We start from the raw sequence: 14,217 nt of genomic DNA on the forward strand, positions 1-14,217 counted from the left end.
GGGCGTCCTGTGCTCAACAGGATATTTAGCGGCATGCCCAGTTTCCGCCACTAGATGGCAGTGCCTTCCTTTCAGGTTGTGACAGCCCCAATTCTCTCCAGATCCTGCCCCGGGTCCACCGGGGACAGAATAGCCCTTGGTTGAGAACGCTGACCATAGACATGATTGATAGATGATAGGTAGGTAGGTAGGTAGGTAGGTAGGTAGGTAGGTAGGTAGATGATAGATATAGCGATAGATGCATTGATGGATGGATGGATGGATGGATAGATGGATGGATGAATAGAGATGATAGATGATTGATAGATAGATAGATAGATAGATAGATAGATATGATGGATAGATGATGGATGGTTGGATAGATAGATGGAAGAATGGATGGATGGATAGAAATATAGATAGATAGATAGATAGATAGATAGATAGATAGATAGATAGATAGATATGGTGGGTGGATGGATGGATGGACGGACGGACGGACGGACAGAGTCTCTCATACCAGGTCCACGCTTCTCAGCCTGGGCACTGCTGACATCTGGGGCTGACAGTGTGATGTGGGGCGTCCTGGGCACTGTAGGGTGCTACGCAGTGTCCCTGTCTCTATCTCCCACATGCCAGTAGTGTCCCCCCACGGTTGTGACCACCAGAAACGTCCCCAGAGGAATATGCATGCGTGCATAGAAACCCACACTGCACATACGTATGTGTATGTACGTGCCATGTGTCTGTATATATATGGCACAGACGTATTTCAACATGACAGCCTATGATGTATTTTGGTGGCACTGTTAGCTCTCATTTTCCCCCCTTAATGTCCTGCGCTGGCTGATCTCCTATGAGGCACGGGATAGGGGCTCGAAGCATAGATGCCCATAGCCCGTGTCGTAATACACAGGCAGGAACCCAGAGTCTGCAGTGCACCTGGGGGCTGGGGAGGTGGCTGGGGGCCCAGGAGCCAGCTCCCAGAGCCTGGGGACCCTCCATACAGATCACAGTGGCCGCCTCTTTTGTCCCTGGTGCTTTCCCCGCAGAGAGCCCGAGAACCAGGACGGCAGGATGCACGTAATCCTACCCCTTTCCTCCCATCTCTGTGCCCGTCCATCCCAGTCCCCCAGACCCCTGAATTCACGGAGCCTCTCTGGATTATGGCTGCCCACCAGCCAGCCCCTTGATGGCGGTTCTGATCGCCGGGTGGCCTCACCCAGGACAGCGTGCCCAAAACAACCCCCGTATTTTGGAGGTCAGTTCTTGATAGGTTGAGCTCGACATTTCCCCCCAGATCCCGTCACGTCTGTGCACGAGCCACGCATCTCGTTCTTTAAAGAAGAGCTGGTTTATTATGCAATCGTTTTAGGCTCATGGGGAGGTCGCCCAAATAGCACGGAGGGTCCCCGTGCACCTGTCACATCCTTCCCCGTCCCGTTGACGACATCCTCCCATCACCTGGTGCTTTGGTCACAATTACGAGCCAACACAGGTGCATCCCCAGACCGCTATCGGAGGTCGCCCATTTGCCCAGGACCCTTCCAGGATCCAGTTAACGGAACATCGTTTTCCCGAGAGGTCCCCCCGCCTGCTTCTTTGTGGGGACTGGCGACGACGAGGAGGGGGACAGGCTGGCTGGCGTTCTGATGGTTTTTCACTTGCACTCAGGGTGATCTTCACGGCAGAAGCGTGTCCCCACAAGGGGCACACGGAGACAAGGGAGAGCTGCCGGGTGGGCCAGCCTACGCCTTCCGTGAGGGACTTAGCCGCCGACTGTAGGCAGGAATCATAAACCCAGTCTGGGCTCCCGCGGAGACGTGGGATCGGGCTCTGGGGACAGGTGCCAGGTTCAAACCCGGGGCGTCCCACTCTCCAGCTCTGGGACCCCGGGTGAATCCTTCCACGTGTCTGTGCCTCAGTTTGCTCCTCTGCAAGATGGACCCAACCCCCACCCCATTTTACTGAGATGAAGGAGCTCATCTGTGTGATAGACTGGGGGATGCCGTGGTGTGGGGTTTGTCCTACGATGGCTGCCCGTGGTGTGGGGTTTATCGGTGAGTCCCAGAGACTAGCGTACCCGTTACACGGCGTATCCTCGTCCAGAGCCCCTCTCCCTGTGCCTTCACTTGCATTTATTCCTACCCTAAAGTTACTTTTATGACACTACAAAAAAAAAAAAAAAACCCACAACAAAACAAGACAAAACAACAACAACAAAAAAACCACCAAAAAATCCCTTGTGGACATTTGCAGAATGGCACAGATTTCCAAAGAGATCAGACTTGGGAAAAAAAAAAAAAAAAAAGCCAAGGTCAAACATTGAAACTTTTTCACTATGTCAGTCTGAACCCAAAGTATTTCTACGCTCACCAAATAACTATGATATTCTCAAGTTTTGGTAAGTGTGGGATGCGTTTCCTTGGCTGTCTTTTCCAGAAAGAGTGAAAAGTGCAGGGTAGGAATGTGTTCCCCGCACCTCGTGATGGAGACACAGTTCTGTGTGTCCTGGCTCCTTCAGCCCCGTTGCTTTGGGTATTTTGATTGGATCCTTTGTTGAAGATCGAGGACAAAATCTGCTTCACTAGGGCTACTTGGATTCTGTCCTGGGCATGATGGACGTGCGGTGGTCACCCAGCCCGCGGAGCAAGGAGGTGAGAATAGTGATAAATGGTAGACAGACGCAGAAAGTGTATTGTGTGCTCGGTTGGGGCTGGCCGTCGGGATCGGGAGCAAATGGGCATCGGGCATCTTTTTGGGGCGATGGAAATGTCCCGTAGCTGCATTGTGGTGTTTCTGGGACACCTCTACAAAGGTTCTAACACCCAGGTGAATCGTGGGGTGGGTACATGGTACCTTGATACAGAGGTGACGTGGGCCAAGCTGGAGGACGTGACGGTCGGTGACATAACGCAGACACAAACCGACAAATACTGCCTGACTCCATGTGTATGCGAGGCCCCTCGAGGCGTCCCTTGTATAGGGACGGAGAGCAGATGGTGAGGGATGGGAATGGGGTTCCTTGTTTGCTGCGGTCAGAGCTCCCATTCTACAAGATGAATTCTGGACACTGAATGTGTTTGATACCACGGACCCGCACACTTAAACGTGGTTAAGACGGTAAATTTTGCGTGTATGTATTTTACCATAATATTAAAAAATTGGAAGGAAAAGGGAAAAACAAGAACAGCTGGGTTGGGAATGTTTGCTTCTTCCATATATTCAGCAATTCGGAGAGGTGACACTGGGCAGAAATTGATTTCTTTGTGTGACATTTCCCAGTATGCCTCATCTTTTTGAAGTATAGATATTTTCAAATATGCTCAAAGGAAAGAGAACTATAGAATGAAACCCCACATTGCCTTCACCCACCTTCAAGCATTACCAGTGATCAGCATTCTGCCATTTTTCTTCTAGTCCCCCAAATTTGTGTGCATGCCCACGTGCACGTGTGTGTGTATGTATGTGTGTGCATGCACGCATGCATGGGCAGCCACATGTGTGCATGCGTGTATATGGGAACATGGTGTGCACGTATGTGTGTATGCTTGTGTGTGCATGCATGGATGGATGCCTGCATGTGTGCATGCGTGTATATGGGCACATGGTGTGCACGTATGTGGTGTATGCCTGTGTGTGCATGCATGGATGGCCGCATGTATGCATGTATGCATGTGGGTACATTTTGTGCACGCATATGTGTATGCATGTGCGTGCATGCATGGATGGATGCCTGCATGTGTGCATGCCTGTATATGGGCACATGGTATGCACGTATGTGTGTATGCATGCATGGGCAGCCACATGTGTGCATGCGTGTATATGGGTACATGCTATGCACATATGTGTGTAAACCTGTGTGTGCATGCATGGATGGGTGCCTGCATGTGTGCATGCGTGTATATGGGCACATGGTGTGCACGTACGTGGTGTATGACTGTGTGTGCATGCATGGATGGCCGCATGTATGCATGTATGCATGTGGGTACATGTTGTGCGTGTATATGTGTATGCATGTGCGTGCATGCATGCATGGTCGCGCGTGCATGTGTGCATATGGGTACATGGTGTGCATGTACATTTGCATACATGGATGGATGCCTGCATGTGTGCATGTATTGTGTACACACATATGTGTACATGCATGGATAGATGTGCACATGCATGTACATGGGTACGTTGTGTGCATTTGTGCATGCATGTCTGCACTCATGGATGGATGCCTGCACAGCTGTGTGAATACGGACACATGTGTGTGCATGCATGCCTGCATGTATATGTGTGTATGCATCTGTTTCTGTAATATTTTAAGCCGAGCATATCAAACATCATATCATTAGACACATGAATAATTACACATGTATCACTTAGAAAAAAGGATTTCTTTTTAAAGCCCCATCATTCCGGACAACAAATCCTTGATTACACCCCACGCCCCATCCGTGTTGTGCTGCCCCGATTCGTGCCGTGTGCTTCCAATTCCACCCTCCTTGGAGAGTCTTGTCGTTGAAGATCCCGGGGTCTGGCTGGAGGGAATGTGCAGTTCAAAGCGAGATGGGACGTGTCTTTGGAAAGCAGGGGTCTCAGAGGTCAGAATGAGAAATGCATTCGCCTTCTGCACGGGGAAGAATCAGGGTTGGCTCAGGACCTGAATCCTGGTGTCACATCCTTAAAAAAAACTCCTCATCCATACGTACCCACACATGTGCATACTTTTAATTTGCAACTTCACAGGTGAACAGGTTGGATTTCTGGGGAACGCACACACACATACACACACACACAGACGCACATGGCACACCACATTATTCTCGTGTTGAACCACAAGCAAGGCCATCCCTGGCATTTCAGGCAACGGGACCGATACCGTGGCATGAAGCTGGGACTGTGCATTGGGATTCCCAGCAATGGGAGAGACCCCGTGCGATTGCCTCCCTTCCTCCTCCCCGCTAACGCCGACGCCGAGGTGCTGTCCATCTAATAGGACAGTGACACCGGTGACAGTCCCCTCTGTCACCAGAGGCCCCCAGGGGCCTGACATCCTGTGAAGGAGGATATCAGGTAGACAGGCTTCCTCCAGAATCAAGGTGTGGGGTTTCTCACGGGCCGCCGAGGTGTTCCGTGCGGCGGGTTTGAGGTTTTCACAGCTTTTGTGCATCAGAGGCCCACGCCCAGAGCGTGGGTGGGGGTGTCTTGCTGGCTCAGGATTTCCGACTCTGGATGCTGGGGCTGTGTCGACGTTGCTTTCTAGGGTTTGGGTTTGGGAGAGTCGGGAAGAGCGGGGTTCCCTAATGCCAGCCTTCTTGGAGTCAGTCACCTGTGCCTCCCCCAGGTAAATCCTTCACCAGGTAAGTCTCAAGGGGTCTCTGTGAAGGGTCCCTATGGTGGCTTTGAACTCTGTGCACACACGTGGCCATTCAGGACCAATGTGCTTAGACGCTGTCCCTTGTGGAGACGTTCCAGCTGCAAGGCGGTGGGCAATGACTATGCACGACCCCAGTGTGGCATGGAGGGTGTCGAGGGGACCCCCAAGGCTGACTCTCAGTTCCCAAGGGCGAGCGTAGCATGGGCTCACCTGCTTTCCACCTGCACGTGCCTCTGTCCCTCCCCCGCCCCGCCCCGCCCCAGACATGCATGGTCACAAAGCAAAGGTAGGAACCGGAGTTTGATTTTAGGACCATGCACAGGGAGGCGGCCTGGAACCTCTGGAGGCTGCTATCGGGGTCCACAGTTTATACACTAACCTCCGGGGTCCACAGCATGTCACGGGAAGCCGGAACCGTGTATGCCTCTCCAGTTACTCCCCCGAACAGGTGCCTCTGTGAACGGTAGCCACTTGCATCATTTTCAGACTCCATGCATGGACATCACCGTGCGCATCAAAGAGGGGAGAGGTCACCTCTTGGCCACGTCGTCTCGAGGACTAAGGAGCCCGTGGGTGGGAGTTCCAGGTGGGACTCAGGCCTTCTCTGTGCAAACCACCTTGGGGAGCCTCCGGCTTTGGGGCCCCAGAGATGACAGCACTTGCCCTCTCTGCTTGGCAGGCCCGTTCCAGAATTAAAATCTGGAGACGGCGTGCAGGAAGGTGTTGGTGGCGTTGGAAGTCTCTGGTGCCGCGGTATTGGGGACTCTCTGGGCGGCTTCGTGCTGGGCATTCACACTGGGAATCACGAGGGCTGACCCTGCAGGAGAGAGAGCCCTGCACACCAAGGATTGGGTCCCATGAACCGGGGTCCCCCAGGAGCCAGCGCTGGGCGTGGTGGGCCTCCTGCAATCACACCAGGCATCGAGCTTTACATGGACTTGCAATTTCAGAGTGGCTGAAATGGTGTGTGTCCTGGGGCAGCCATCACAAACTGGACACTTAAAACCACAGGGATTCATCGACCTGCAGCTCTGGAGACCAGAGTCTGAGATCCGGGGGGGGGGGGGCAGGGCTGCTAAGATCCAGGCGGGGCAGGACCTCTGAGATCCAGGCGGGTTAGAGCCGTTCTCCCTCCAGAGGCTCCAGGGGAGGGTCCTTCCTGTCTCTTCTGGCTTCTGGGGCTCCAGGCGTCCCTGGACTGGTGGCTACGTCCCTCCCATCTCTGCCTCTGTCCTCACGTGGCTTCTCCCCTGTGTCTGTGTCTCCTTTCTGTGTCTTGTAAGGACACCTGTCATTGGATTTAGGGTCATCCCGATCCAGGAGGTCACATCCTGAGGTCCTGGGTGGACATGGGTTTGGGGTCACTATTCACTCTAGGACAGCTGTGTCTGTTTTCCTTCCAAAGCAGTGACAGCGGGAGCAGGTGTCCCCAGGGTCCCCCAGATAGCAGCTATCAATCTCCATCTGTATCTCAAATGACCAGTGGGGAGGCTGCCTGCCCCACAACTGTTCCACCCCGAAAGCCCCTAAGCTCAAAGCCTTGCAGGCTTGTGCGGTCCGCAGTCCTGCCAGGTGCCTGGGTCCCCAGGCCGGGGAGCAGCAGGTGTCACCGGCAGCCCCCAGCAGGAGGCACAGAGACCCAGGCAGGCGGATGTTGGGGGTGGAGGGGGATTCAGTTGGGCTGGCTGGCTGCTCGGTCAGGTTGGGTGGTCATCCTCAAGGAGCAGGGCCAGTCCTCCTGGTACGCTGGGTCTTGTCCCATGTTCTGTCTCGCTGCTTCCCTGTGCCCTGCGGCTGTGTTGGGACCCCAGGCTCGAGCTCGCCCGGGGACCCTCTCCGTGCGCACGCTGGGGGACGCAGAACGGATTCCAGCCGGTTTGCGTGCCCAACCAGGGACCCTCTCCGTGCGCACGCTGGCGGACCCAGCACGGGCTCCAGGCGGCCTCCGTGCCCGCCCGGGGACCCTCTCCGTGCTCACGCTGGGGGACGCAGCACGGGCTCCAGGCGGCCTCCGTGCCCGCTCGGGGACGGTCTCCGTGCTCACGCTGGCGGACAGAGCAGACGCAGCCACGGCGGCTGCCTCTGGCAGGCCGTTGGGGAAAGACCGTGCTCTCTGTCCCCCAGCTGTCCCCTCTCCCAGGGGTGCGGGGCTCAGAACACGCTCTCCTGCCTATTGAGGGACGGCCGGCTGGGGGCGTCGAGCCCGTCGCCGTGGCCGCTGGAGATGGAGCGCGCCGACAGCGTCCGAGCGGAGAACAGGGTCTCCCGGCGCGTGTCCCGGCAGCTGGCCGGCAGCCGCCCGTAGCCGAGGTAGCGCCGCAGCCGGAGCTGGAACTCGCGGGACGCGAAGTAGTACACGAAGGGGTCCAGGCAGTTGTTGACGCAGCTGAGGCAGAGCGTGAGTTTGTACACGTGGTAGTAGCTCCCGCCCAGGAACAGGCGGCTGACCATGTGCACCAGCAGCACGAAGTTGTTGGGCGCGAAGCAGGTGACGAAGGCCAGCAGCACCACGGCGGCCAGGCTCACGGCGCGGCGCCGCTGGCCGCGGCCGTGCGGGTCCGAGGTGCGCAGCAGCGTCAGGATGGTGGCCGTGTAGCAGGCCACGGTGACCACGAAGGGGATGAAGAAGAGCACGATGAACAGGGTGAAGAGGAAGATGGCCCACATGGCCACGCTGGGCAGCATGGTGGACTTGAGCACGTCGAAGCAGGTGACGATGCCCAGCGCCTCCACGGTGTAGGTGAGGTCGGTGCGCGCCAGCGGGGACAGCGCGGCCAGCAGCAGCAGCCAGACGCCGGCGCAGGCGGCCACGGCGTAGCGGCGCCGGCGCCAGCGCGCCGAGGCCAGCGGGTACACCACGCCCAGGAACCGCTCCACGCTGATGCACGTCATGGTGAGGATGGACGAGTACATGTTGGCGTAGAAGGCCACGGTGACCACGTTGCACAGCAGCTCCCCGAAGACCCAGTGGTTCCCGTTGCAGTGGTAGTAGATCTGGAACGGGAGCACGCTGGCCAGCATCAGGTCCGTGACGCTGAGATTGATCATGAAGATGACTGACGGCGACTGCGGCCCGATGTGACAGCACAGCACCCACAGGGAGAAGAGGTTGCCGGGGATGCTGACCAGCGCCACCAGCGAGTACACGACGGGCAGGACCACGGCGATGGTCGGGTCCCGCAGCATCAGGATGGTGGCGTTGTCCGGGCGCGTCATGTTCATATCCATCGTGGCGCTGCTGGCGCTCCTGCGCGCGCGGGTCTGGAAGGCAAGGGGCACCGCGGTGAGGAGGGCAGCAGAACGCGGCTCCTCCCTGAAGGCCTCCCTTGCGCTCCTCCCCCTTGCTGTCCCGCACCCCGGTGCTCAGCTGCTGTTGCCCCCCTGCGTCACGGAGCTGAGCTGATGCGCGCTAAATCCTGCAAAGCTGCGTCATACCCAGACATCCCCCGTGCGCCAGGACACCTGGCCCTTGCGTGGAGAGTCCCTCCCTTCCTGCCACTTGAAACGCAGGGAGCGTGCTGCAAGCTATGGTGCAACGGCTTCATCCTTGGGGCCAGGAGGACGCCAAGGGAGACGAGACACACAGTTGGGAGGTTACACAGTTACCAAGACGCTAACCCGGTTTCCAGCTGCAAACGTTTTTCTAGGACCCCTGAAAGGTGGAGGGGGTCGCCCCGGGGAGCGTCCTGACTATCGCTGGCTGCTCTAGCTGGCCACACGGGGGCGCTGAGCCACCAGCCCTGAAGTCCCAGTAGGTCTGTCCCTGTCACCCTGTGCCTGGCCTGCTTTCTTCTGCCTTGTGCTTGGACACTCCTGCTTCCCTCACCTACAGCTGGGGCGCCGATCTTGGGGATGCCCACCCGGGGCTGCTCATTCGCGACTGGGGAGGACGTTGGAGACCCTGATGAGGGCTCTGGGAGGGCACACCACGCAGGGAGTCCCCTGCTCTGTCGCCAATGGTCCCATGCGCTAACTGCATGAGCACGGGTGGAGGCAATGGTGTGCCCGTGTGTCACATGGCTGTTTCACGTCTCTGCTTCAAGGTAACAACACCCACGCACGTGCTTCAAGGTACAGCACCTATGCTCCTGCCCCAACAGCCAGACACACGCCTCTGGTGTGGTTTCGAAACCCCAACGCCCTCCCAGCCTCCCAGGTGCAGGAACCCGGACGCCCAGGTAGGCAGCCTGTCCAGCTGGCGCAGACGGAGTACCTGACCGATCTCCACATTGCCATCTGCATGTTATCTCTGCTTCGCACTCTTGATTTCTCGAGTGAGGTCCCGCGGCTTTCCCCAAACAGACTATGGGCTCTTTGGGGCGGGGGTATATCACCATCTGATTATGCATCAAGAATGGAGGGCACGGCAAACTCTGGAGCTGCCTCGAAGCGAAGAGACGATGCTCTAGTCTGTGGTGGGCCCTGTCTAATCAGGGGAAGGCCCGAACACGAACACTGAGGTTTCCCAGACAAGGTGTTCTGCCTCCAGACTGCAGGGTCAGCTGTCTCCTGAGTCTTCAGCCTGCCCACCTGCCCTGCAGATTTCAGGCTTACCAGCCCTGCAATCGCGCGAGCTCAATTCCTTGATGTGAGGTGTTTTTTTTTTTTTGTATCTGTATCTATATATGCATGTGTGTTTATGTACATATATACACATGCATGTCCTATTGCATATATTTATACAAATGCATGTATATACACACATATCCTATGTATATGCAGTGCATTGCATATATATGCAACATATGGTATTATATATGTATGTGTATACAGACATACCCTAATGCATATTTATCCTGTTGCATATAAATGTATGTATATATACACACAACCTATTGCATATTTATCGTATCTCATGTATATGTATGTATATATACACATATCCTATTCCACATTTATGCTCTCGCATATATATGCTGTGTATACACATACCCTACTGCATATTTATCTTCTCGCATATATAGGCATGTATATATATACACCCTATTGCATATTTATCTTCTTGCATAAACAGGCATGTATATAGACACACACCCTATTGCATATTTATCTTCTTGTATATATATGCATGTATTTAGACACACAACTTTATTGCATATTTATCCTCTAGCATATATATGTATGTATATATACACACACCCTATTGCATATTTATCTTCTCGCATATATAGGCATGTATATAGACACACACCTTATTGCATATTTATCATGTCTCATGTATATGCGTGTATATAGACACACACCTTATTGCATATTTATCATGTCTCATGTACATGCATGTATATAGACACACAACCTATTGCATATTTATCCTCTAGCATATATATATATATGTATATATACACACACCCTATTGCATATTTATCTTCTCGCATATATAGGCATGTATATATACACACCTTATTGCATATTTATCGTGTCTCACATATTTGCATGTATATAGACACACACCTTATTGCATATTTATCGTGTCTCATGTATTTGCATGTATATAGACACACACCTTATTGCATATTCATCGTGTCTCGTGTATATGCGTGTATATAGGCACACACCCTGTTGCATATTTATCATCTTGTGTATATATATGCATGTATATAGACATACAACCTATTGCGTATTTATCTTCTCGCATATATAGGCATGTATATATACACACACCGTATTGCATATTCATCGTGTCTCATGTATATGCATATATAGACACACACCTTATTGCATATTCATCGTGTCTCATGTATATGCATATATATAGACACACACCTTATTGCATATTTATCGTGTCTCATGTATATGCATGTATATAGACACACACCCTGTTGCATATTTATCGTGTCTCATGTATATGCATATATATAGACACACACCTTATTGCATATTTATCGTGTCTCATGTATTTGCATGTATATAGACACACACCTTATTGCATATTCATTGTGTCTCATGTATATGCATGTATACAGACACACACACACACACACCTTATTGCATATTCATCGTGTCTCATTATATATAGGCCCACACCCTGTTGCATATTTATCATCTTGTATACATATACACAAATTGCATAGCGCATGTCCCCCAACTCATAACTATATACGTATGTACACACACACCCTATGGTATATGCATTCTATTGCATATACACACACGCATTTCCTATTACACACACACAATCCTCCTGAATACATGTCCTGCGGCACGTACACACGCATATGCTCTATTGTGGGCATTGTGTTGCGTGCATACGTTTGTACACATACACACATACAGATGGGTGTGTATTGCATACGACTCGTTGCGTGTACACGTATGCATGTTTATACTGTACACACATATATCGTGTCATGTGTATACACACGCATGTATATCCCATACATATATCCTGCATATACAGACGCTCACAGCAGACACACATGTATTCTGTGACATTACGTGCTATTGTCCACATGGAGGGGTGTGTGTGTGTGTGTGTATAAATATATGCACACATATATGTCTGAGAGCATGTATACCCTATTGCATTTATTTATGGGTATCATATATCTCCATCCTTTTGTGTCTGTTTCTCTGCAGAACCCTAACTGATACAGGGATGATGGCTTGCCAAGGGGCCTCATAGAGGACGGGAGACAATTACTAGAGTTCCTTATGTTTGTGCTGATTCTCATATTAAGAGACGACGGGACAGCCACCCGTGCCCCTCACAGGGTCCCCCACAGCAGCATCGTCGGTGTGGTCCCGGCTCCTATCTCTGACCTCTGTCCCCAGGTCTGTGCAGAGGCCCGGCCCCTGGGCTGCTCCTTGTCAGGACACAGGTGCTGCACCTGGGGGATGGGGTCTCCTCTCATGGTGCATTTGGCCCCAGGACCCCAGGTGCCGTGCATGGCCCACCTGGGAGCTCTGCAATCAGGGTGCCCGCCCCACACTGCTGTATCTCTGTCTTTCATTTGCATCAAGCTCAGGCATCTCCTGCCTTCCCTGACGGCCTCCCTGTCCGCTCTCATGCAGGCAGTTTCCCTGATGAAAATCCCTGCGTGGTTCATCCCATTCAGCCCTGCCCCTTGGAGCATCGAGACAAACAGATGGAGACGGACCCAGGGGGTTTCTCTGCAGACGGCAATCTCAGCCCCTGGAGGAAAATCATTATGTGGGAGCACTTTCCCACAACTTCGTTATGTATGTCCATATTTGCAAGAGGAACCCAGCACGGGGGAGCCTGGCATAGAGAGAGGTGCCCAGCCCAGAGGTCCAGACCCAGGGTCCAGCTCCAGGCTCGGCTGCCGGGCTGACCTGGTTTCATATTTCGCAGCCTGATAGAGCGCGGTGTGAGGACCAAGCCCTGAGCGGGACTGCAGGGATCAGCCTGAAATATGGAAACCCCGTTGAATGCAGCAGGTGTGAGCGATTTCCTGCTGCTGGAACTGAAACCGTGAACTTGCGTGTCTTCTGTGGACCTCCAAGCCCGGGCTCTTCCGCCCTCACAGAGACGTGTGCAAACCCACACATCAAGCTCCCGGCCACCTGTCCCTCAGATGCTCCCTGATGGTGCTGGGACTGAGTCCAGCAAAGGGATCCCTGTGCTGTGTGCTGGACCCTTCTGCTGTCTGGGCACAGAGGGTCCAGACCTCGCCGTCTTTGCAGCTGGTGATGGAAATGCCAACGAAAGCAGGCCACACGGTGTTTCTTTTGGTTGACACAGTCTGCGGGATTCCTTTGGTGCTTTTCTTCATCTTCCCTGCGTCAGCCGGGACCATGCACGGTTTCTCTTTCTTTGAGGGCTGGGAAAAAGCTGCCACATGTGGAAAGTCGGGGGGAGGTGGGGAAAGAAAGCAAAGCGTGTGTCTTTCCTGGCTTTCGAAGATGGCACCTGCATGGGGCAGCCCGATGTGGGGCCAGCTGACGACGGTTACTGGGGGCTCGAGGACGCATCTTTAGGATGCTTTAAGGGGAGATGGTGTGTGACGTGAAGTTCAGGATCCACCTGCCACGCCATGGTTTCCTGGGGACGTGGGGCCGTCTGCAAGCCAGGAGGACAGGGCCTCCCCGGAGCCCGTCCGTGCCAGTTCTTGCATTTTCAGCACCCAGAACTGCGAGAAATGAATGTGGTTGAAGCCGCCCCGTCCGTCAGTGGGATTCTGTGATAGTGGCCTGAGCTGAGCCAGCCATTATACTGATGGCCTCAGGCCATTGCTGCTGGTCCTGCCAGGCGGTATGCTGATGGCCTCAGGCCATTGCTGCTGGTCCTGCCATCCATTATACTGATGGCCTCAGGCCATTGCTGCTGGTCCTGCCAGCCATTATACTGATGGCCTCAGGCCATTACTGCTGGTCCTGCTCACACTGTGATTGCACGGGAGCTCCTGTGATCCCACTGAGTTACAGTAAGTCCTCTGAGTTGCCGGCACCGCACCGCACAGGGTCCCTCGCCCATTCCCTGGTCCCTGCTGCCATGCCCGGAGGTGGTGAGGCCGGCGTCAGGGTCCCATCTTACAGACGGGGGCTCAGAGGTTGCAAGAGGGCGAGCGTAGAGCTGGGGCTTGGACAGGCCCAGAGCGCTGAGCATGGGGCTACGACACGTCTTCACGCTTTGCTGTTTTTGTGGACCACGAGCCTCACCACCGTCATACTGATGGCCTCAGGCCGGGATACTGAGCGACCTCTTTTGGCAAGCCCCGTGCTTCCGGCTGCTGGCACCTGCAGGAGCCCTTTGCCCTCATGTGTTTGGGACTTAGAAGCCCGGGGCTGCAGCTCATATGGAGAGCTTATCAGCAAAGGTCAGCCAGTCTTTTCCTGGAGGTCGGAAAACGCCTCGAGGGAGGAGGGTCTGGGGCTCAGGCCGCAGGTGCCGAGGTCCGTTTTCCTGACCT

General features: G+C 53.9%; 1 protein-coding gene across 1 annotated transcript in view; it reads right to left on the reverse strand.

Annotated features, from left to right (window-relative positions):
• Positions 1-4,331: 4,331 nt before the first annotated feature.
• LOC130543023 (P2Y purinoceptor 8-like) overlaps positions 4,332-14,217 on the reverse strand; it is a 46,669-nt gene continuing 36,783 nt past the window's right edge. Inside the window, exon 2 of the mRNA XM_057308593.1 lies at positions 4,332-8,608. Coding sequence (XP_057164576.1) covers positions 7,499-8,575 — 1,077 coding nt within the window. The 5' untranslated portion in view covers positions 8,576-8,608 and the 3' untranslated portion in view covers positions 4,332-7,498. The remainder of the gene's footprint in view (positions 8,609-14,217) is intronic.

Source organism: Ursus arctos, chromosome X (genome assembly GCF_023065955.2).
Source record: "Ursus arctos isolate Adak ecotype North America chromosome X, UrsArc2.0, whole genome shotgun sequence".
Classification (NCBI taxonomy): domain Eukaryota; kingdom Metazoa; phylum Chordata; class Mammalia; order Carnivora; family Ursidae; genus Ursus; species Ursus arctos.